This window comes from Aquarana catesbeiana, linkage group LG04, assembly GCF_042186555.1.
Source record: "Aquarana catesbeiana isolate 2022-GZ linkage group LG04, ASM4218655v1, whole genome shotgun sequence".
In the NCBI taxonomy this organism is placed as follows: domain Eukaryota; kingdom Metazoa; phylum Chordata; class Amphibia; order Anura; family Ranidae; genus Aquarana; species Aquarana catesbeiana.
In genome coordinates this window covers 678,475,823-678,501,226 of record NC_133327.1, presented here as the reverse complement: position 1 = coordinate 678,501,226, position 25,404 = coordinate 678,475,823, and the positions used below count along the sequence as shown (strand labels likewise).

Below are 25,404 nucleotides of genomic sequence, written 5' to 3'. Positions count from 1 at the left end.
TTCATTTAAAGTCAGCAGCTGCAGTGTTTGTAGCTGCTGGCTTTTAAAAAAAGCAGAACTCCGCTTTAAATCCAAGAAGCTGCATGGCATCGCCTGGGCTTATCCATATTATTTACATTAAACAGGTTTATTGCTCTGCTGGAGAAGACACTTCAGGGGATCTGAGAGGAGAGAAACACAAAGAGCAGTAATGACCAGCCCTCCCTTCTGCTGCCCATTCACAGAAGCCTTCGTATTTTGTGTTCACATAATATCAAGACTTCTGTGATTGGGCAGCAGGAGGGGGAGGGGTGGGCATAGCAACTGCAGTGACTCTACTGTTCAAGATACAGCGCTCAGAAGGCTCAGCATCGCTCTCCCGGAACTACAGGGATAGCTGTCTTTCTGGAGTAATATAAAGCTGTCAGATATAAATAATAGAGCTAAGCCCAGGAGATGTCATGCACCTCGCTGGACTTAACTTCATTTTTAAAACTTTTTTTTTTTTTTGCAAAGCATTTTCATTTCTCGACTTTAGCTTTAAACATTATAAAAAAGGTCATCTCTTATGCATATCAAATATTTTATTAGGTGGGCACCTAATGCTGCTGCCACTGCAAAATAGCACATTGTATCCTGCATAATTAGGGCACGGTGCCCCTTACTTCCTGATTGTATGACTGATGGCTTTTGTGCCCGCTCCTTCCTTGTGCCGCCAGTCAACACCCTCGCTATAGTTATGATTTTACCAGCAGCAATGTGCCTAAAATATGTTATTAGGTGTGCACTTAATGCTGCTGCCACTATAAAAAATGGCTCCTTGTATCCTGCATAATCAGGGCATGGTGTCCCTTATTTCCTGTTTGTATGACCGGTGGTCACTGTGCCCGCTCCTTCCTTGGGCTACCACACCCTCGCTATAGTCTTGATTTATACCTGCAACAATGGAACTATGTTGTCGTTGGTTGTAGTGGGAGGACCCAGGAGTCTGACTCCCGGTGTTTTCAATTGGCTAACGGGTAAGAACGGCCGAGCAGTGTGCAGCGATGTGGGTGGAGTCAGAAGACGGTGACTGGCACACATCTGATCTGACACAATTGCTCACCTTGAATGCAATAAATCCCGTTGTGCGATTGGACTTGACATTTGATACAGCGGTGAGGAACAGGATGTGGCCTCGGAGCTTCCGTAATCCTCCTTCATAATGCCCTGGCATAGCTGCTTTTCACTGTATGCAGGAAAGATGCCAGACGTTTTAGCCAGCCAGTATCAGTTGGCACCAGATTGCCCACCACACTATCACAGTCACCAGTGGCGGCCCGTGCATTGTGGGTGCACGGGCGCCGCCCCCCCGACACCTCCGCCGCCCTCACTATTCATGTGCTCAGCCCCTTTCAAGATGCCGGACACACGAATTCCTATGGGGGGGGGGGGGGGGATGTGTATTTTGAAGCACGTGATTAGAGCCAGAGACTCTAATAGGCTTCCCGATCCCACCCTGTTGTGTGGCATAGCGAATTAATTTTCGCAATTTTCACACCAACGTTCCTCCCTGCCAATCAGCAGGCAGGTCAGTGAGACCTGTCTCCTGATTGGCCAAAGCATTAGGTGATCCTATTGGACGCCTAACCCTTTGGCGGAAGAGGAGACGTGTGGACACAGGAGCCACAGCCACCGCTTCCCGCCGAGGAGGAGAGCCCCGTCACTCCAGGAGAGGAACGGTAAGTGCCGCTGGACCGGCCGTGGGGGAGGGGGGGGGGTTAGTGAAGTGACAGCTGAGCCTGGCTGCATTTGATGGGCACAAGTGGCTGCGTATGATGGGGCACAAGTGGCTGCGTATGATGGGGCACAAGTGGCTGCGTATGATGGGGCACAAGTGGCTGCGTGTGATGGGGCACAAGTGGCTGCGTGTGATGGGGCACAAGTGGCTGCGTATGATGGGGCACAAGTGGCTGCGTGTGATGGGGCACAAGTGGCTGCGTATGATGGGCACAGTGAGGCTACAATTGATGGGGGGGGGTGTCAGTATTTTTCAGTTTTGTTTGCGCCCCCCCAAAAAAAATTTTGAGCACCAGCCGCCACCGACAGTCACACTATAACAGCCATTAGTAGTATAGTGTCTGTACGGAGCCGTATCTTGATCACGATCAGAACTATTCTAGTGTCCCCAAAAACGCAGTGTTAGCGGGATCAGCCCCCAATCACTGCCAGCAATTGCAAAATGTAGCAGAATACATTTTGGCCTCAATTTATGGAGAAACGTTATGTAGGTCATAGAGGGAGAAGGGGGCAATGAAAACTATTATTTATATGAAAATTAAACATAATGCAAACTGTAAACCCAGAAAATACCCAAAGGAGTGAAAAGATTAAAAATAAATGCAAATTGTGAAGGGGGAGGGGCAGCAAAGATCTCTAACTTGTGTATATCTCTCATTCTATTCTATTTGTGAAACTTTATTTCCTTTTGTCTCCTTCAGGTGTGTGTTCCTTCCAGATAATGGTGCTTTCTTCGTCAACTATGTTATCGCCTCCGCCTTTATTGGTAACGCCATGGATCTGCTACGTATCCCCGGTCTGCTGATGTACATGATTCGGCTCTGTCTGGCTCGATCTGCGGCAGAGCGCAAAAGCGTCAAGCGGGTACGAAGAACTGCCTGGGGGAGTTACACCTTATAAATAGGAGGCTGGTTGTTAGTCCTGGTTGTCTGTGATTATATCGGCCTTATTTATTTAACATCATTTATAGATAGATTGTGGATAATTGTCCTCCCATCTGATGGTGCATAATTCCGGGTGCAGCGCCACTAGACCAATCTTTTTAACTGTCTGTAAGGGGACATTCTTCTCACTGACCACCAATGTAAGGGACATTCTTCTCACTGACCACCAATGTAAGGAACATTCTTCTCACTGACCACCAATGTAAGGAGCATTCTTCCCACTGATCACCAATGTAAGGAACATTCTTCCCACTGATCACCAATGTAAGGAGCATTTTTCCCACTGATCACCAATGTAAGGAACATTCTTCTCATTGATCACCAATGTAAGGAGAATTCTTCCCACTGATCACCAATGTAAGGAACATTCTTCCCACTGATCACCAATGTAAGGAACATTCTTCCCACTGATCACCAATGTAAGGAACATTCTTCCCACTGATCACCAATGTAAGGAACATTCTTCTCACTGATCACCAATGTAAGGAACATTCTTCCCACTGATCACCAATGTAAGGAACATTCTTCCCACTGATCACCAATGTAAGGAACATTCTTCCCACTGATCACCAATGTAAGGAACATTCTTCCCACTGATCACCAATGTAAGGAACATTCTTCTCACTGATCACCAATGTAAGGAACATTCTTCCCACTGATCACCAATGTAAGAACATTCTTCTCACTGATCACCAATGTAAGGAACATTCTTCTCACTGATCACCAATGTAAGGAACATTCTTCTCACTGATCACCAATGTAAGGAACATTCTTCCCACTGATCACCAATATAAGGAACATTCTTCTCACTGATCACCAATGTAAGGAACATTCTTCTCACTGATCACCAATGTAAGGAACATTCTTCTCACTGATCACCAATGTAAGGAACATTCTTCCCACTGATCACCAATGTAAGGAGCATTCTTCTCACTGACCACCAATGTAAGGGACATTCTTCTCACTGATCACCAATGTAAGGAGCATTCTTCTCACTGATCACCAATGTAAGGAACATTCTTCTCACTGATCACCAATGTAAGGGTCATTCTTCCCACTGACTCCTGATTAATTAATTTTTTTAGGGTTTCCCCTGAAATCTGAAAATTTCAAGGGTTCCTCCGGTGTAAGAATGTTAGGAATGGCTGCCCCTAGACCATTATACGTGTAAAATTTCTTGCTTTGCCTGTAAATTGGAGCATCTAATCCTGTAATTCCTCAGGCCAGTTTTCCCAACCTCACCCATGGAGTCTCTGCGCAGAGCATTCTGTATAAAAGCTGTAGGGATGTAGGAGGAAGTCAGCGCAGCGCAGGAGGTCTGCCAGAGCCTGTAACCCCACCCAGATTCACTGTGAAAGCCCTGCTTGATCTGGCTACTTAATGATCATAATACCAACATGCAAACCTCTCCTCAGAAAATTAGGTGAAAACTGTCATTTGTAGCACATCTGCAGCATTTTGCACAATTACTTCACTGATGGTCTTCGTTATTTTTTTAGCTGGACATGTTCTCTGCTATTGACCAGAAAGTATGGTACGGATTGGTAAATGTTCCTCTTGTTTGTTTTGCAGCATCAGGCCTACGAGTTCCAGTTTGGTGCGGCGTACGCCTGGATGATGTGCATTTTTACAGTGGTGATGACCTACAGCATAACTTGTCCCATTATCGTCCCGTTTGGTGAGTGACCCTTCCCCTGACACTGTGCTGGACACGGGGCTAGGCTCAGTTTAGAGGTCGGGTGTAGGCATCATGGATGATATGGGGGGGGGGGGTCACACATCTGACACTGTTCTGTAGCCGGCGTTTGGTTAGGAGGTTTGTGAACCACATAGGGGCTCACACATCAAGTCCATTGTCCGGGATAAGGCCCCGTTCACACCTGAGTGGCGTTGGCTGGTTGCATCCTTAGTGTGCGTTTTTTGGAGTGGCATTGTTCATTTGAATGGGACTCCCTCCGCTCCACAAACCCACTTAAACAAGCTAATGTACCAAATTGCGGCCAATCACGTATTTCAACAGTTTTGGGGTTTCTTTGCATGTATTTCACACGTTTTGTCGTGTAGCAAATGCGCAACTGCTACCTGCATTTGGGATGCCATTAGAAAATAATGCAAATGCAGGTAGCAGTTGCGCATTTGCTACATGACAAAACGTGTGAAATACATGCAAAAAAACATAGAAAATAATGGCACCAAGCGCTTTTGGCGCATGTTTGCAGAAGCGCCTGTTTCTGCTTCGCCAAGGTGTGAACGGGGGCCTAAAGCATTTTCCTTGGGCCTCCATGGCAGCATACCAATGATTGGTTGCTCCGCCCTCAGCCATAGGTATGCTGCCCATGGGGTAGGCACCAGGAAAGGAAAATTACGGAAAAGGTAAGTATTCAATTTTCCGTTATTTGGTCAGATATCAGTAAATGGTGCCATGTATGTTTCATCTTCTTATGCTGTTCAGGTGATTATAGGGCTGATTATTGGTCTTTCAACCATTATAAACCTTGTTAAAGCCCAATTCCAGGCAAAAAAAAAAGTTTTCCATGCAGTAGGGCTGTGCCTGCACTGCACAGGTCAACTGCCCATTTTATCTAAGGCTGAGAAGAAAGCCTATACTCGCCCAATACTTCCACTGGAAAATGGTGCTCCCCCACAGTCCAGCGGTGGACTGTTCCTGGTCTATGGAACCTCCTCTGGGCTTGAGGTTGTCAGGAACAGTCCACAATTCAAGACTTCTGGAGCGCGGGGGGTGCTTGACCGGTCTTGTGCTGGGAGGATTAGGTGAGTAAATCTCCTTTCTCCTCTTCCCTGGACAAAAACAAGCAGTTGACCCGTGCAATGCGGGCACAGCCTTACTGTATGTATATTTTTTTTCTGCCAGGAGTTGGGCTTTACATGGAATCTTCACTGCATCTGAACACCACAAACCAAAAAACACTATTTAATTAATTTTAATATTGAAAGTAAACTTCCTTCATCCATCCATGTCCCCATGCTTTATTTTGTTGAGAAATCACTTTGAAAATCCACCCCCTGGCATTGCTGGCCGAGGCCAACTTTACTAAGGGCAGATGATTCACATAGCATTTGCTTCCTGGAATGTGTGTGTGTGTCTATCTATCTATCTATCTATCTATCTATCTATCTATCTATCTATCTATCTATCTATACACTGTGTGTGTGTGTATATATATATATATATATATATATATATCTCCAGAGAGGGCTCTCTCTCTCTCTCTCTCTCTCTCTCTCTCTCTTCTCTCTCTCTCTCTCTCTCTCTCTCTCTCTCTCTCTCTCTCTCTCTCTCTCCCTCTCTCCCCCCTCCCTCTCTCCCCCTCCCTCTCTCCCCCTCCCTCTCTCTCTCTCTCTCTCTCTCTCTCTCTCTCTCTCTCTCTCTCTCTCTCTCCCCCTCTCTCTCCCCCCCCCCCTCTCCCTCTCTCTCTCTAGAGAGAGAGAGATAGATAGATATATCTCTGCTCTTAGCTTAAAGTGTTACTAAACCCAGGAGCCTGCATTCACTATATCTGCTCTCCCACAGAACATGAAAATGCTACAATTTTAGTAAATATAAACTGCTAAATACCTTTTCTCATCAGCAGTATATAGCAGTCTTGTGACTTCTATCAGTGTCTGGTTAAAGCTTGTAAGAGGAGTTTTCATTTTCCTCTGACTGTCCTATGAGGCTGCATGACCCCTGACCCTCTGTTTGGACAGTGCCGATTTGGCCCGGTGCCGATCACCTGCACCCTCCCAAGAAAAAAAAAAAACTCTCTAGCAATACACACCAAACTGAGCATGTGCAGAGTGCCCCCAAGGCTCTGTACTATCAGCGTATGGATTGGGGATTGTGAAAGAAGGGGAGGATCAGAGAAGACAGGATCAAACAGTCTTTTTACACAATGTGGGGGATTAACCCCTTAGGTTCCACAGCCAGTATAACAAGCATGCTTTACTGCAAATTCACACTGATTTTAGTCTTGTGGGTTTAGTAACACTTTAAGCATGTATGCAGGAGAGTGGGCTTAGCTTATAAAACATCTCCTCCCCTCCTGAAGACTCCTGGGATGTATGACATCATTTACCTAGGCCAGAAACCAGGAATTAACTGAAAAAATATTTTAAAAAAAGGAAAAACAAAAGTTTCAAAAAAGTAAATGTGATATACTTTCCTATTTACTAACGCTAGCAGCATGAGGACTAAAAATCAATGTTGATTGGGAGAGTGAAGTTCCACTTTAAATAAAATGTATCATCACAACTTTAAAAAAAAAAAATGTTTTTTCTATTTTCTGATTCATGGCTGTGTTGTGCAATAATATCACTTCATATCTGTCTGTTTTTGGCTGTCGGCTCCACCCCAGACTGCAGCCCAATTTATGGAGTTTCCATGGGGGGATATAGCACAGCACTCCCCTCTATTCCATAGCTGGAGGTTGGTGTTGTGATCTGAGCTGACCCCTCCCCCCTGTTGCGATTGACAGCACTGCAGCCACCTCCCTCTCTCTTCTGCTAGTGTTGTGATCCAAGCTGACCCCTCTCCTCACTGTAGTGAATGATGGCACTTGTAGCCTCCAGTGGCGGAGAGGGGTGGGGGGAGCTGTCAACCTCACAAGCTCAGCAACTATGACACGAATCAGAATTGAGGCGATTCGGTTCGCATTTGCAGCGATGTACAAGTCATTCATTCATTCAGAATGCAACCAAGTGCTACATGAACTTGCTTCCCTGGGGATTTAAAAAACGTTTTTACGTTGTGGTGATATTTATTACTATCAGAGATTTTCCAGCTCATTTTTTAAATTTTAGGATGACCCAGCTGGTCCTCCTGCTCAATGATAAAAGGGAAGAAAGGCATATAGTGGGGGGGGGGGGGGGGTACTGCATCGGCTCTCCCAGAGGAGGTGCGCAGCATTAACCCTTCCCTAATCCAATACTAAAAAGAACAAAGTACCGATTGAGGGAGTGGTAGGAATTGGGAAGGAAGTGAGGTAGGGAAGAAAGAAAGGCAGAAATGGGATGGGGGAGGGTGGGGCACTTTTAAGTAACTTTTCTAATCTGTATGAACCATGATTACCCCCCCCAACTTCTGTGCCCAATCACAGGTCTGATGTATATGCTCCTCAAACATCTGGTGGATCGCTACAACCTCTACTATGCCTACCTACCTGCAAAACTGGACAAGAAGATCCATTCGGCCGCGGTGAGCCAGGTGGTGGCGGCCCCAATCCTCTGCCTCTTCTGGCTGCTCTTTTTCTCCACTGTGAGGACCGGTGAGTGCCAGGCATCCTTCACGGTGTTACTTGCCATTGTGAACCCTGAAATCTGCATATTCCTTGTGTTATATACGTGTAAAACCCCTGATCACTATATGTGAAAATATGATCATCTTTCTTTAAAAGGATAATTGCTCTTTCAATATATGCTATACTTGCTACAGCCACAACCTTAGGCAGCACATAACTAAGTGGTTAGCACTTCTGCCTAGCAGCACTGGGGTCGTCGGTTCAAATACCAACCACGCCACTACCTGCCTGGAGTCTGCATGTTCCCCCTGTGCCTGCGTGGGTTTTCTCCCACGCTTAAAAGACTGGTAGGTTAATTGACCCCAGTATGTATGAATGTGAGTTAGGGACCTTAGATTGTAAGCTCCTTGAGGACAGGGACTGATGTGAATGATATATATATTTACTGATGCACCCTCAGGGGTGTGTCTATGACTGCCAGGGCCTATAGGAAGTGAGTTGGATGACACAGTGGGGATAAGGAGAGTATGTGTTGTGTTTTTTGTTTTTGTTTTTGTTTTGTTTTGTTTTTGGTTTTTGGTTTGCAAGGCTGCATATAAAAAAAAAAAAATACTGGTTGCTGCAGCTGTATTCACCTTAGAAGGGGCTCGATGGGATGGGGGCGATGGTCAGAAGAGGAGCAGATCCCTGGAATTTAAAGCGGTAGTAAACTCTCATTTTAAACTTGTACCTACAGCCAGTGGTGTATTTTTTGGTTTTGGGCACACACCCCCCCCCCCCAATCTAAATTTGTCCCACCCCAGCCGCGGTATACCGTTCTCGTCTCAGGGTCTGATGAGGAAGCTGCAGCTGTTCACAGTGAACAGCGCTGGCTTCCTCATCGGATCCTGGGATATGGTTCGTCCAAGTCCTGCATATGTGGTTAATGGAGCAGAGAATGGGGTCAGCGGGACAGGGGAGGAAGCTGCACTGATGGACGTCAGTGATGGGCACTGATGGGCGTCAGTGATGGGCACTGATGGGCGTCAGTGATGGGCACTGATGGGCGTCAGTGATGGGCACTGATGGGTGGCAGTGATGGGCAGTGATGGGCGGCAGTGATGGGCACTGATGGGCGGCAGTGATAGGTAGCACTGTTGGGTTTTCACTGATGATCAGTGCCTTTAGTGTAGATATTCCCTTTTGCACTTGCCGGGTGCCAGCTCTCTCCTCTCCTCACGCTGTGACGGTGTGAGGAAAGGAATGCCGATATCCAGCAAGTGTGTTTTTAGATTGTGATCAGCTGTGATTGGACACAGCTGATCACGTGGCAAAGAGCGGCTGTGATTGGCTCTTTACTCCGATCTGTGATCAGCTGTTTTCTGAAGGACGCAGCCGATCACCGATCATGCCGGGTGCGGGCCGCAGCGCGCTCCCAGAACTCCTCCCATAACTGCCAAACAACCAAAACCGCGCTACAGCCGACGTTCAGCTATAGCGCAGTTGCCTGGGGGGCCAGCGCTGCCCCTCCCCCTGAAAAAATGCCGTCCAAGGCAAACGCCTTGTTTGCCTTGTGGCAGTTATGCCCCTGCCTACAAAATTCTATAATGAGGGAATTGGCGCTGTTCGACTATATATGCACTGGATATTAATCGTGTATAAATAAGTGTAAAAAATATATATTATTGAGTGCAATAGATATATGTGTAAGAAACTGTAGTAAAATAAGGAGCTAAATATAGGTGAAATGCTCCTACAACCATATACTATACAATAAAGTGCAACGTGCTAGGACAAATATAATCTAATATATCAATAAAAATGAAAATCTGCAAACATTCCAAATTTGTGATGAGAAAAAAAAAAAAGTGGTACAAAATTATTAAAAACAATCCGAACCACTACGGTAAAGTCCCCAACGTTGATGTGTAAAAAGTCCAATTCATAAACCAAGTAATAAAAAAGTAATTAAAAAAGTGCTGAAAACTGATGAAAAAAGTATATAATAAAAAACAGTGTCCCAAAAATATATATATATATATATATATATATATATTCAGAAAGAACTGTGATGTGTCCCTCCAATAAAATGGCAATACTCTTAGCGTGGCAAGTGCTCCCCATCTTCCACTGCACCCCCACTCGTGCCCTCACTCACCATAGTGCCCAACCCCTGCAGGGGTAAAAGGCATGTAGACAAAATCCAGCAGTGATGATCCTTGGTGACAGTCCTCAGCCCAGTGGCTGTCCTTCCCTTCTCTGATATCGCGGTTTCCCCAGCATTAAACATCTGTACCAGATTTATACAGACATGCTAAAGGAAGTAGGAATGTCTGCACAACTGTCTGAGGTCTTCTAGGAGGATTCCTCCACATACAATATCTCAGGGACACAAAGCTTGCTTCCTTCCACCCCACGTTTGTGTCCCTGAGATATTGTATGTGGAGGAATCCTCCTAGAAGACCTCAGACAGTTGTGCAGACATTCCTACTTCCTTTAGCATGTCTGTATAAATCTGGTACAGATGTTTAATGCTGGGGAAACCGCGATATCAGAGAAGGGAAGGACAGCCACTGGGCTGAGGACTGTCACCAAGGATCATCACTGCTGGATTTTGTCTACATGCCTTTTACCCCTGCAGGGGTTGGGCACTATGGTGAGTGAGGGCACGAGTGGGGGTGCAGTGGAAGATGGGGAGCACTTGCCACACTAAGAGTTATTGGAGGGACACATTACAGTTCTTTCTGAATATATATATATTTTTTGGGACACTGTTTTTTTACTATATACTTTTTTCATCAGTTTTCAGCACTTTTTTTATTACTTTTTTATTACTTGGTTTATGAATTGGACTTTTTACACATCAACGCTGGGGACTTTACCGTAGTGGTTCAGATTGTTTTTAATAATTTTGTACCACCTTTCAAGAGATGGAGAAACCGATCCAAAATGACCACTTAAACCAATAAGTAGGTCGTAAGGACATTGTAAACCAGTTGCAGATAGCCGTTGCTCAATCTAGGCATCGCTCCCCTCCCGCAGTTAACAGGACCAGTTCATTGCAATAGATCTCAACTAGCACCTCGTGCTTTGGAGTGTTTTCACACAGAGAAGATACATAGTTATGTGATGAGGAGACTTGACTTGGACACTTGGTTGTGATCCAGCACAGTAGTGCCATCGTGCCGCTGTATATCTAAGTTATACATTACAATTGCAATTAAAAGTGTTTTTACACAAATCCAAAGCAGCACTTACCATTCTGCTTTAGGCCCCGTTCACACCTGGGCGTTGTAGAATCGTTGCAGGATTGTTGCAATTCTGCCCGCAATCCTAAAAACAATGCACTACAATCACAAAACGCAAGTTCAGGTGCCATGATCGTGGTTGTGCCGTGTGTCAAATCGCATCGGGTGAAGCCTGACGCACAAGAAGGAGCTTCTTTTGGGGGCAACAAGCTTCACACGTTGCGATTTTGCTGCAACAATCGTGGCAAAGCCGCACAGCGTTTTAGGCGCCATTAAAAAATAATGGCATCTGAACCTGCGTTTTGCGATTTGTATGTTTTTGAGATCGCGGGCAGGATCGCAGCGATTCTGCCACGATCGCAAAATGCTCAGGCGTGGACAGGGCCTTGGGGGTTCATTCATATCGCAGTGTGCGGAAAAATGCACACGTGTTTGGCATGCACTTTGATGCTGCGTTGAATTGAGTTTTAAATTGCGCTGAAATATTTAGTCTCTCTTTCCAGGTAAAAATGTTTTTTTTTAATTGCTTTTGCAACTACTCTGAGCTTTATTTGTAAAGGAAATGTTAAATTATTTGTTTGTCAGTCTGTGAAGTGACAACCAATGAATGCATCAATACATCTACCCAATAGTAGAGGAGATTTTATCGGAATGTTTTTTGATTCTTAGGCCTCATGCACACGGGGAGTTAGAAAAAAAACGAGCTGCAAAGCCACTACCAACGCCAGGAAAAAGCAGCTGTAAAAGCGTACTTTGCACTTACACACATTACGTCACATGGTGCTGGAAAACAGGGCGCGTTCTACTTTTTGTTTAGGGCAGCACACATTAGCGCAATGCACAGTGAACAGTTCCTATTGAAATGCATTGCATTTACAATGTATATGTGCTGGCATGTCTTAATAAACGCATGCCGGTGGATCTGGTTTTTGAATGGTCCTTTAGACCCCTTTCACACCGAGGCAGTTTTCAGGCATTCTAACGCTAAAAATAGCGCCTGTAAAGCGCCAAAAAACTGCCTCTCAAGCCACCCCAGTGTGAAAGCCTTTCACACCGGGACGGTGCGCTTGCAGGACGGGAAAAAAAAGTTCTGCAAGTAGCATGTTTGGGGCAGTGTGGGAGCGCTGTATACACCACTCCTACACCGCCCTTGCTCATTGGAATGAATGGGCACCGCTATTGAAGCACCAGAAAAGCATTTTAGAAGCGCCGCATCACAGGCGCTTTTAACGCTTCTTGGGGTTTAAAGTCACACTGAAGGTTCATCTTTGTTATTTAAAAAAAAAAAAACGTCATACTTTCCTCCACTATGCAGCTCGTTTTGCACAAAGTGGCCCCAAACCTCCTCTTCTGGGGTCTCTCGGTTCCTCCCCACATCAGATAACCCCCTAGGGCAGTGATGGGGAACCTTGGCACCCCAGATGTTTTGGAACTACATTTCCCATGATGCTCTTGCACTCTGCAGTGTAGTTGAGCATCATGGGAAATGTAGTTCCAAAACATCTGGGGTGCCAAGGTTCCCCATCACTGCCCTAGGAGAAGCGCTCTCTCGAGTCCAGCATTCGGTGTCCATAGACGCCAAATGCAGGATTCAGGCCCCCCCCCCCCGGCGGCTGCGTCATTGGATTTGATTGACAGCAGCGGGAGCCAATGGCTGCGCTGCTATCAATCTATCCAATCAGGACCTGAGACACCAGCTGGAGCTGGTGTGCTCGTCCCAGTCGCTGGGAAGACCGGGTTCAGGTAAGTAAAAGGGGGATCTGGGGGGGCTGCTGCATCACAGGAGGTTTTTCACCTTAATGCAAAGATGCATTAAGGTGAAAAACCTTGAGGGTTTACAACCCCCTTTAATCCATCAAACCAAAAAATTGAATCAATTCCTAAAAATGTATGCTTTTCAGCCTCCTACATAGGCCTTAGTCATACCTCGGGCAGAGAGACAGCCCGTCCCCGTGAGAAAAGTTTGAGGGTTCAGGTAAGTAAAACGGGGGGCTGGGGGGCCGGTCACTGACAGGTGTTTTTTCACCTTAATTTATAGGATGCATTAAGGTGAAAAAACACGAACCTTTACAACCCCTTTAAAAGCACCTCGCTACAAAAAAAAGCTCCGCTATAACACCGGTAAAGCGCCGCTAAACCGAGCTGCGCTTTACCGCTAACGTCGGCACCGCCCCAGTGTGGAAGTAGCCTTAAAGTTTTATTGTTTTAATAGCACAGATCATTTACACGGTTTTTGTTTGTCTTTTTGTCTGCAGGTTTCCTGGCTCCCACCTCCATGTTCACCTTTGTGGTCCTGGTAATCACCATCGTTATCTGCCTGTCTCACGTCTGCTTCGGTCACTTCAAGTACCTGAGTGCCCACAATTATCGGGTGAGCTGATTCTCCGCCCCCCCCCTTCTGGTCCTCCATCTTTAAAGTGACACCGTCTTTTAAATAACAAAAGCTGTGCCTGAAAAGAAGATGGTAAATTGTCCGTTCTCCCTCTGACCGCCAATCTGATGAGAAATCCCTCTGGCAAAGTCTGCAGAAACCGACACTTCCGGGTGTGTCAATCTCTTGACTCCTCCCACTCACCCGGGGGGGGGGATCCATTGTGTCCAACGGGGAGCACAAGAGATCGACACTCCCTAAATAGTTTTTGTACAGACTTAAAGTGGTTGTAAACCTTTCCATATACCCAGTGAAGTGACTGGCCTCAGGTGATGCACAGCGATGAGACAAATCCTCCTACATAAGTTGTACCTTTTTTATCTGAGGGCTTCTCTTTTCTAAATCCATTCAAAGTTCAAGATTTATAAAGCTTGTCTGAGCTGTCAAAAAACAGGGCGGAGAGCTGAAATTACACACTGCAGAGCTCAATGAGGAGAGAACTCTGAGAGCTAGAGCAACAAAGAGAGCTACAACCCCAAAATCCCATAAGGATAGACCAGATGAGATCAAGACATCTGCGCCCGGATTTGCGTAGTACTAAACATCCAAAATCCAATGAAGAGAGTGAAAATTCGGCACCAGGACGTCTTGGCATTAAAAATGTTTATCTTTATTTAAAGGATATGTAAAAGTTTGTTTTAAAAAAAAAAGCCTCCTCTGTGCAATTGGTTTGTCCCGATCCTCCTCTTCTGGGATCCCTCAGTGGCACTCCTGGCTCCTCCTCCTTCCTAAGTGCCCCATTGGAGAGCCGCTCTCCCCTGGGGCACTCATGCTGGTGCGCTCCCATGTCCTGCTTTCCATTGACACAGACAGCAGGACTCGGACCAGCCCCCCCACCTCCCGTGTCATTGGATTTAATTGACAGCAGCAGGAGCCAATGGCTGCGCTGCTATCTATCCAATCAGGACCTGAGACCTGAGACAACTCCTAAAAAATGACGCTTTTCAGCCTTCTACATAGGCCTTAGTCATAATTATGATTAAGGCCTATGTAGGAGGCTGAAACGCGTCAATTTTGAGGAATTGATTCCGTTTTATGGTTTGATGAATTAAATAAAGATCTCAATTTTTTAATGCCAAGATGTCCTGGTGCCGGATTTTTACTCTCTTCATTAGCTATGAACTGATTGAAGGGTAGGGACACCCCCTCCCCATTCACACAGCACATAGGAACAGAGCTGAGGCGGTCAATCACAGGCTGTATGCTGGAAATCCCTCACCTTTTTTGAGACAAGTACACACTATAGAGGGATATGCTTTGTTCATGTTTGAGGTTTACAAGTGGAATTAAAGTGAAACAAATTGAACAGGCAGACTTTTTATTGTAGAAGAGACTACATTGGAACTTTGGTTTACGAGTAACGCGTTTAACGAGCGTTTTGAAAGACGAGCAACTTTTAAAAAAAAATCCTGACTCGGTTTTCGAGTGTTGTCTCGCAAAACGAGCAGGATTCAAAAGCCGATGGGGTGTGCAGTACCGCATTTGGCCAGAGGTGCGGGGGGCACCATTGACACTCGGAACGGTTCAGAGCCGTTAGGATATACTCGGAATCACTCGGAAATACTCCGTTCCTGAGTGTTTCCGAGGGTTGCCGAGTTCAGCCGAGCTGTCCCCGAGTATTTTCGATGCTCTCCGGCACCCCCCCACCCCCCCACCTCTGGCCACATGGGGTATTGCATGCAATAGAAGTCAATGCGGAACGAATTATCTTCATTTCTATTGACTTTTATGGGGGAACTCGCTTTGATATGCGAGTGCTTTGGATAACAAGCATTCTCCTGGAATGGATTATGCTCGTAATCCAAGGTTCCACTGTATGTCTCTTCTGCAGTAAGACAAATGAACCTGCCTGTTCATACACGCACAGTTCAGTGTACATCACTGGCATGTGTAGGTGCTAGAATGTGAATAAAAACACCTGTGTGCATGCGCAGGAATTATGTCTATCCCCCCGATGGGCAATCAAGATGGCTGTAGACCTCACACCTGGAGAAGTTGGAGTAGGTGCGGAAAGGGAGCTGTGGGTGGCATATTGCTTGAGCAGAGGTATTTGTCGGCTTTAGGTGGATGGTTTCTGTTTAAAGCAGCATTCAAGGGGCTCAGGCAGCGGGAGACGTGAATGTTATCGATCTTCTTTCCAGATGCAGATTTTGTTCTCACTTCTATTTAAAGCTGAACTCCAATGAGAAGGAATGCATTATAAAGGTTCTTCCTCACCTTGGGTAAAAATGCTGCCCATTTATGTAATCCATTTTTACACTCTCTATTTCTTCCTTAAAACACCCCTAATGCCTCCAGCTTGTGTGACAGGGCACTGCTAATTTCCCCCTCCCGGTCATATTTCCTCCCTTTGTTTTCTAAAGCAGAGCGATTACGGTTTCTTTAAAGTGGTTGTAAACCCTTCCATATACCCAGTGAAGTGACTGGCCTCAGGTGATACACAGAGATGAAACAAATCCTCCTACATAAGTTGTACTGGTTTTATCTGCATTCCTCTCTTCTCTATAGCCCAGGGGTAGGCAACCTCGGCCCTCCAGCGGTTTTGAAACTACAAGTCCCATGAGACATTGCAAGACCCTGACAATCGTAGGCATGACTCCTAGAGGCAGAGGAATGATAGGATTTGTATTTTCACCAAAGCTGGAGTGCCGAGGTTGCCTACCCCTGCTATAGCCGTTCAAAGTCCAGAATTTCTAAAGCTTGTCTTGGTTTTCAGAAAACAGCGGGCTGGGGGAGCTGAAATTACACTCTGCAGAGCTCAGTGAGTGCTGATTGGAGGGAAGGGACAACCCCCCCCTTCACACAGCACACAGAGCTGAGGCTGTCAATCACCAACTGTATGCTGGAGCTCCCTTCCTTGTCACCTTCTTATATCTTGCTGATATTACAGGAACGAAGCAGCAGACGAAAATTAGCTTTAGTGCTCTGGATTAAGTACACACTATGGAGCAGGGATAGGCAACCTGGGGCCCTCCAGCTGTTGCAGAACTACAAGTCCTATCATGCCTCTGGGAGTAATTGTAACTGCCAGCCTTGCAATGCCTCATGGGAAATGTAGTTCCACAACAGCTGGAGGGCTACTGGTTGCCTACCCCTGCTATAGATGATAGGCTTTGTTCATATTTCATGCCTGAGGTTTACAACCACTTTAAGATTAACGTTCCTTTTGTGAGCAGATAAAATCTCTACAGTACCCAGACATGACCACACACAGCCATTTATTGACGGTGTGCAGCTAAACACCCCTCCCCCCTTTTACATCTATGCCCACCTACGTCAGTCTATTCCCATGAAAACATGGTGGACGAGGCGTGCACAATCCTTTATGTCCAGCTCTGGCCACGTTATGCTTTGCACAAGGAGAGGATGACATCACCAGATAGAAAAAAAGAGGAATATATATAAAAAAAAATTAAAAAAGGCATTAATCTAAAAAATATTCTGTGCATTGGGGCCGATGTGGGCGGGTCCCTGGGTTCAGCTTTATGCATTCAATGTCCCCTATATTTCTATTTATGCCTTACCATCCCAATAAGTCACATGACCTGCGCTGAACATGTCTCTTCAATCCCTGTTCTCTCCTTCAGATTGATCACACAGAGGTGAACGCCGTGGATGGAACACAAAATGGCCGCCCAGCATCCAATACAGCTTCTCAGAAGTCGGCGGTAAGTCTTGCGTCAGCATCCTCAGTAAAAAACTGTTAGTGAACTAAGGAGGTAGTTCAACAGTAGACCTCATTAAAGAGGAGGGCCAGTCAAAAAAAAAAAAAAAAAAAGTCAGCAGCTACAAATACTGCAGCTGCTGACTTTTTTAATTGGACACTTACCTGTCCCAGGGTCCAGCGATGCGGGGGATCGAAGCCCCGCTCGTCTCCCCCTCCGTTCAGCGGCGCCAGCATTGCAACTGTGGGCGCCGGGCTGTGGCTTCACAGCCTGGCACCCACTGCGCATGTGCGAGCGGCGCTGCGTGCCGTGATTGGCCGCTCAGTCACCTGGGACCTGTAATGGGTCCCAGATGATTGACAGGAGGGATGGAGCAGAGCTGAGCCCTTCCTGTACCGAGGGGGAAGTGATGTCACCAGCCCAGGCACTGGAAGAGGCAGACTACGAGGTACCCCCTAGCAACAGGCATTTAGAGGTGAGTAAAAAAAAAAAAAAATATCCAAATGTTGGTCCCCCCCTCACACGCCCCCCCCCCCTCCCCCCGCACACACACAACTTTGTAGTTTTGTGCTTCTCCAATGCAGGCAATGTCAGTGAGCACTGTTCTGCCTCTATACACAGTTATCAATTGTTTTTTACCTTCTTCTTGCAAAGATCGTTCACTTGGCAGAGTGTGCAGGAGCTGAGTGATCACACAATAATGTGGAGCAGAGATGTAATATTGAATTCAGGAGACGTGTGTTCTGGAAGTCTGTAAAGCTCACCATCCACCATACAATCTGATTTTACAAGGAAGAAGTAGGAAAGTGGGTTGAAATAAAACTATAAAGTGGTATAGTAATGAGGAAGGTGTGGTCCAGAGAGGTAAACACACCCTATTCTGTGATGCAGTAAGACAGTGCATGATAATGATCATGGAAGGTCACATGATGATGCAGAATGTCAGGTCTCAGAAAGTATTTTTCTTTTTTTAATGAAAAATTAAAATTCAAAGCTTCCATGGACTAGGTAAGTGAGAGATAATGACATTAGAATGGCTTGTGCAGAAAGGACATTAGAAAATGCTTTTATTTATTATGAAAAGTAGAATTCTGTCCGAAAAGGTGAACTTGGCCTTTAAGTGCACATTTCAGGCTGCCATTGAATATGGTATCCCTGGCATGTCTTGCATCCTCCCGAGCCGTTGCTCTATCACTCACCTGTGGGAGGAGCAGGGGAGGGACTTGGAGTAAGGGCTCAGGAGGATAAATGGAACAGAGCTCCTGTCAATGACTGGCCTGGGGGAGGAGCAGGGGAGGGACTTAGAGCAAGGGCTCAGGAGGATAGATGGAACAGAGCAGCTGTCAATCACTGAATTGGTGGGAGGAGCAGGAAGGGACTTTGACAGCAGATCTGTTCCATCTATCCTCCTGAGCCCTTGCTCTATCACTGGCCTGGGGGAGGAGCAGGGGAGGGACTTGGAGCAAGGGCTCAGGAGGATAGATGGAACAAAGCTACTGTCAATCACTGGCCTGGGGAAGGAGTGGGGGGGGGGCGGGGAATTTAGAGCAAGGGCTCAAGAGGATAGATGAAACAGAGCCGCTGTCAGTCACTGGCTTTGTGGAGGGACCTAAAGTAAGGGCTCAGGAGGATAGATGGAACCGAGCTCCTGCCAATGACTGCCCGGGGGGAGGAGCAGGGGAGGAACTTAGAGCCATGGCTCAGGAGGATAGATGGAACCGAGCTCCTGCCAATGACTGCCCGGGGGGGAGGAGCAGGGGAGGAACTTAGAGCCATGGCTCAGGAGGATAGATGGAACCGAGCTCCTGTCAATGACTGCCCTGGGGGAGGAGCAGGGGAGGAACTTAGAGCCATGGCTCAGGAGGATAGATGGAACAGAGCAGCTATCAATTACTGAATTGGTGGGAGGAGCAGGGGAGGGACTTGGAGCCATGGCTCAGGAGGATGGATGGAACAGAGCTTGTGTCAATGACTGCCCTGGGGGAGGAGCAGGGGAGGAACTTATAGCCATGGTTTAGGAGGATAGATGGAACAGAGCAGCTGTCAATCACTGAATTGGTGGGGGGAGCAGGAAGGGACTTTGACAGCAGCTCTGTTCCATCTATCCTCCTGAGCCCTTGCTCTATCACTGGCCTGGGGGAGGAGCAGGGGAGGGACTTAGAGCAAGGGCTCAGGAGGATAAATGGAACAGAGCTGCTGTCAATCACTGGCTTAGGAGAGGAACCTAGAGTAAGGGCTCAGGAGGATCGATGGAACAGAGCTCCTGTCAATCACTGGCCCTGGAGAAGGAGCAGGGGGGGGACTTAGAGCAAGGGCTCAAGAGGATAGATGGAACAGAGCCGCTGTCAATCACTGGCTTAGTGGAGGGACCTAGAGTAAGGGTTCAGGGGGATAGACGGAACAGAGCTCCTGTCAATGACTGGCCTGGGGGAAGAGCAGGAGAGGGACGTAGAGCAAGGGCTTAGGACATGAGTGCTCAACCTGTGGCCCTCCAGCTGTTGCGGAACTTCAAGTCCCACGAGGCATTGCAAGCCGTTGACAGTTAGAAGCATGACTCCCAGGGGAGGGACTTAGAGCTAGGGCTCAGGAGGATAGATGGAATGGAGCTCCAGTCAATCACTGGCCTAGGGGAGGAACAGGGGAGGGACTTTTATAGGAAGGGCCCAGGAGGATAGATAGAGCAGAGATGCTGTCAATCACTGGCTTAGTGGAGGTACCTAGAGCAAGGGCTTAGGACAGGGGTCTTCAAACTATGGCCCTCCAGTTGTTCAGGAACTACAATTTCCATCATGCCTAGTCATGTCTGTGAATGTCAGAGTTTTACAATGCCTCATGGGATGTGTAGTTTCGCAACAGCTGGAGGGTCGTAGTTTGAGGATCCCTGGCTTAGGGGGATAGATAGAGCAAGAGATGCTGTCAATCTTGGCTTAGTGGAGGTACCTAGAGCAAGCGCTTAAAAGGATAGATGGAACAGAGCTGCTGTTTATCTGGGAATGTATTTAGATCAAGGTTTTCAGTGCTTGCTCATGTGTGTGCCTGGCCGTGAGCATGTAAGTTAGGGTGGCTATATTGGTGCTGCAGGGAGACCCCAAATGGCAGTGCAGCCAGCTTATAGAAGGAAGTATGGTAGGCATCAATTTGGAATATTCTGCTAAAAAGAGAGGATGCACAGAAAAAAGTCACAGAGATATGAGAAGTATGTGGATTATGCTATTAAACATTTACTTTGTCTTTGAGGGATTAATAACACTTTAGCAAGGCTAGATTTTAATTTTCAGGGTGTGAAAACACTCCAGATGCCAGAGCTGATGTTATCTGCCATGTGGATTGGTTCTTGTACTGAATGAAGTCTATCACATGACATTTGTACGGAGGTTATGGAAATGGTTGGTAAGTTTTGGGACTCTCAGAAGACGACGTTTTATATGACTGGTGTCCTTTTCTCCTTCTAGAAGTACATTGCTCAGGTCCTGCAAGACTCTTCAGCAGACAGCGAACCAGCAGGGGACAGCGAGGAGCCCGGTTCCCAGGACGATGATACGATCAATGAAGACAACACGCAGGATGCCGAGTTCCAGTCTTGTGAGGACAGTCTCATCGCAAACGAGATACACCAGTGACATCAAGCGGAGGAGAGAGGAGCGTAACACTGCACATACTACAAACACTCCATCTCCTCTGCCCTGTACCCGGGGACCTGGCCCCACCATCTTCTAGGGGCCCCCTCTCAGCCTTTGCGCTAGGAAGCTGTCCCCTGTAGACTGACATCTTGGGCTGTCCGCTCGCCTGCTGCTCTCTGTACAGTATACGGACGAATATTTGGTGTTTGCACAGACGCTGCCTGCTGTCTATGTTATGTGTTAGAGGAATTCATTGCACTCCTGCTGTCTGCTCTGTTCTGTTTTTTGTGATTTTAAGCTAATGTGGAAAACTACTGCTGCTCCGTGGGGGCGGGCACTGTCATTGAGAGAGGCTGGCATTATGGGCAAGCACTGTGACCGCATGTTGGAGGCTGGTTCTTCACGTGAGGCACGCACTGGAGCCTGGCACTGCTGTGGCAGTGCATACACACATGTAGTATGACATTGTTAGTCTCACTGGGATAACATGCAAATCAAATCAAATCAAATATAGCTGCTCCAATGTTGTAAAATATGACTATGGCACTTTGTTCAGCCCATCTGCTGTTGGACTGTAAGTTCTCAGACTGACATTCCTGAGAGTCTAAACATGCTTGTAGTTCAGCCTCCCAACATGAGGATTCTCAGCAAGGTCCCGAAATCAGTTCTCTCCCGTCTTATACTCCTGGTAGACACTGAAGCTCCCTCCAGGCTTGCCCAGATATTGGTGATGCCCGTGAGAAAGTCAGCTTATGAAATGCATCAAATGTACCTATAGGTGGCTTCTGATACCTGTGAGACCTATGAGAGGGTTGGGTATTTTTCTTGGCACCCCGGATACCTGAGAGAGAGAGAGAGATGAATGCTGCAGGACTTCCCCAGATACCATTGAGACCTATTATAGAGTCAGATATCTTTCTGGGCTTCCCCAAGATACCAGTGAGGCCTGTGGGAGAGTCGGGTATGCTGTAGAGCTCCCCCAGATGCTTGTTAAACCTGTAAATAAACTGCCGAAACACATCTGAATTTCTTGGCACCCCCAGATACCTGAGAGAGAGGTATGCTGCAGGGCTCCCCCAGATACCAGTGAGATCTGTGAGAGAGTCCGATATGTTTCTGGGCTTTCCCAAGATACCAGTGAGGCCTATGGGAGAGTCAAGTATGCTTCTGGGCACCCCCATTTACCAGTGAGCCCTGTGAGAGAGTCCTGTATGCTACAGGGCTCCCCCCCCGGGTACCAGTGAGATCCGTGAGAGAGTCAGATATGTTTCTGCACTTCCCCAAGATACCAGTGAGGCCTATGGGAGAGTCGGGTATGCTTCTGGACTCTCCTGGATACCAGTGAGACCTGTGGCAGAGTCAGATATGTTCCTGGGCTCCCCCATTTACCAGCGGGACCTATGGGAGAGTTGAGAATGCTGCAGGATTCCCCCAGATGCTTCTGAGACCTGTAAATTAACTGCCGAAACGCGTCGGAATGCTTCTGGACTCCCACAGTGAAGCTTGTGAGAGAGTCAGGTATGCTGCAGGGCTCCCCCCGAATACCTGCGAGACCTGCAAGTCAGCTGCTAAACCGCGTTACCAGTGAAGCCTGTGATGGTCAAGCAACAAAACACAAGACCATGCTGCTGGTTTTTATTCTGTTATTTTAATTGATTTTAATTTTTTATAAAATACGCACGATATTTCCTCTTTTTGTCAAATTCCAGCTGTACAGTGGAAGCACATGTAAGCTGTGCTAAAGGACAAGCAAGGGTGCCATAAGAGATCAACTCTCGTTCCTCGCTGGTAATGGGTAGAGCCTGAGGGGGGGGAGCTGTATTGTCAGTTGGGAGTATAAGAAGACAGAGAGAGAGAGAGCGCCCATTCCAGGACCTGACAGTCCTCGAGTCGGAAAATTGATCTACAAGCATGTTTAGTCCCTCAGGAACGTCCGAGCACTTATGTTGTGAGCAACAGCCGATGGGCTGAAACAAAATGCCCATAGGGATATAATATACAATACAGGCGCAGCCAGGCTATAGACTTCATTTGCATGTTATCCCAACCAAGGAGTGAGTGTGAAGGCTGCGGCCATAATTAAAGGAGTGTAAAGGCTGATGAATTCACTGAGATAAGCTGTGGTGCGTGTGCTGGGGTAGAGGTGTATGATGGAGAGGCCAAAATCTGAAGTACAAATGGTATTTCAGTTGTGTGTCAAAAGGTGGCCAGTGCAGTGTGTGGTGATAATTACAAGTTGTGTGTGACGTGGGGTGGATAACATTGGTGGCCGCGTGGGTGTAGCACAGTGGCTGATGTGGGTGCACATCATGACGTGGCGGGCTCATTAAGACGTAGCGGGCTGGGTGAGTGAGCGCACATTGTTGGATAGGTGGGTGAGTGAGGTAGTGAGTGCACATTACATGGAGAAGGTCACGTACTGGCTACGTTTCATGGTGTTATAGCGTATGATGTGGTGAATGGTTCAGTGTGTCAATATTACAGCCAGTGTATGGTGGGGTGGGTGATACTTTTCCCATGGGGGCACAAAAAAAAATAAAAAATTGCATAGCTGTTTATTGAAATGGCTAGTAAAGTAGTTCTATGCGAATAGGTCAAATTCGAATGTTCTCAGGCTGTATTCCCCACAATTCAAATGTGTGAATGCTGAAAATATGGAGGGGGTGGACAGGAGTATGTGGCAGGACAGGATATATGGGAATACACGGCCATGCTGCATGATGGAGAGGCTGTATGGGGGATACACAACCATGTGGTGGGGCGGAGAGGCTGTATAGGGATACACAACCATGTGGTGGGGCGGAGAGGCTGTACGGGGATACACAACCATGTGGTGGGATGGAGAGGCTGTACGGGGATACCACAGCCATGTGGTGGGGCGGGGACGCTGTATGGGGATACACAACCATGTGGTGGGGCGGAGAGGCTGTATGGGGATACACAACCATGTGGTGGGGCGGAGAGGCTGTATGGGGATACACAACCATGTGGTGGGGCGGAGAGGCTGTATGGGGATACACAACCATGTGGTGGGGTGGAGAGGCTGTATGGGGATACACAACCATGTGGTGGGATGGAGAGGCTGTACGGGGATACCACAGCCATGCGGTGGGGCGGAGAGGCTGTATGGGGATACACAACCATGTGGTGGGGCGCAGAGGCTGTATGGGAATACACGGCCATGTGGTGGGGTTGAGAGGCTGCATGGGGATACACGACCATGTGGAGGGGCTGAGAGGCTATATGGGAATACACGACCATGTGGAGGAGCTGAGAGGCTATATGGGAATACACAACCATGTGGTGGGCGGAGAGGCTGTATGGGGATACACAACCATGTGGTGGGCGGAGAGGCTGTATGGGGATACACAACCATGTGGTGGGCGGAGAGGCTGTATGGGGATACACAACCATGCGGTGGGGCGGAGAGGCTGTATGGGGATACACAACCATGCGGTGGGGCGGAGAGGCTGTATGGGGATACACAACAATGCGGTGGGGCAGAGAGGCTGTATGGGGATACACGGCCATGTGGTGGGGTCGGAGAAGCTGTATGGGAATACACGGCCATGTGGCGGGATGGAGGGGGGTGTACTGGAAAACAACAATGTGTTGGGACAGAGGGGGTCCTGCGGGAATATATAGCCATGTGGCAGGACCGTGAGACTGTAAAGGAATACACAATGATGTGTGGATTGAAGGGGTGGAGGGGGCTGGATTTGGAACAAACGGCAATGAATGGTGTACGCGTGTAACAGTGTGGTGACGGGATTTGGAGTGTATGCATTAAAGTGTAGTAGAGCTGCACGATTAATCATTAAAAGATCGCAATCTCGATTCAACGCCCCTCACAATCTTAATCCAGCATTTCCACGATTCATGTAACAAGCGCAGGGCCGTTCTATAATCACAGCTGTCAAACTGTGGCGGCTGCTTTTTTATTTTTTTATCAAAAACATTGCTCAGCGCCGAAAGAGAGAGAAAAGAAACATTGTAACCTGTTCTTTTAGGGATTAAAGGGATGAACTTCGGTCTGCAAATGAAGTCAGCTTAACCGGTAACTTCACCTTTACAGAAAACTCTGTAAGGTGAACAGATGCCCTCCTCGCTCCCCCCTCCCCCTCCCGGTCCCGCGGACCTGGACCGCCGCTATCTCCTGTTCTAAGCCCCGGTATAGCCGTGTCAGGAGCCCAGGGGTTAGAAATCCTCTCTCCTTCCTCGAGTCTTCACTATAGCTGACAGGACGGCTATGCGACTGCTGATTGTTTGGCGCTGACCAATTAGAATGCTCCAGTCAGCAGCCGCATAGCCGTCCTGTCAGCTATAGAGAAGACTCGAGGAAGGAGAGAGGATTTCTAAGCCCTGGGCTTCTGACGTGGATATAGCCGGGCTTGGAACCAGAGTTAGGGGTGGTCCACGTGGGGGGGGGGGGGGGGTGAGGAGGGGGGGCTTGTGTAAGTTCACCTTACAGTGTTTTCTGTAAAGGTGAACTTACACTTTAAAGACTAAACCTTTTTCTGAC

At 47.4% G+C, this 25,404-nt stretch overlaps 1 protein-coding gene across 6 annotated transcripts in view; it reads left to right on the top strand.

Annotated features, from left to right (window-relative positions):
- TMEM63B (transmembrane protein 63B) overlaps window positions 1-25,049 on the top strand; it is a 112,264-nt gene extending 87,215 nt beyond the window's left edge. For 2 of the 6 annotated variants that reach the window (XM_073628713.1, XM_073628711.1), the window contains 6 exons: window positions 2,460-2,622; window positions 4,275-4,380; window positions 7,799-7,966; window positions 13,422-13,537; window positions 17,185-17,265; window positions 20,715-25,049. In XM_073628713.1, the coding sequence (XP_073484814.1) occupies window positions 2,460-2,622; window positions 4,275-4,380; window positions 7,799-7,966; window positions 13,422-13,537; window positions 17,185-17,265; window positions 20,715-20,882 (802 nt within the window). In that variant the 3' untranslated portion in view covers window positions 20,883-25,049. The remainder of the gene's footprint in view (window positions 1-2,459; window positions 2,623-4,274; window positions 4,381-7,798; window positions 7,967-13,421; window positions 13,538-17,184; window positions 17,266-20,714) is intronic. The other 4 variants (XR_012244037.1, XR_012244034.1, XR_012244036.1 and 1 more) reach the window with 4 other exon arrangements.
- The last annotated feature ends 355 nt before the right edge of the window (window positions 25,050-25,404 follow it).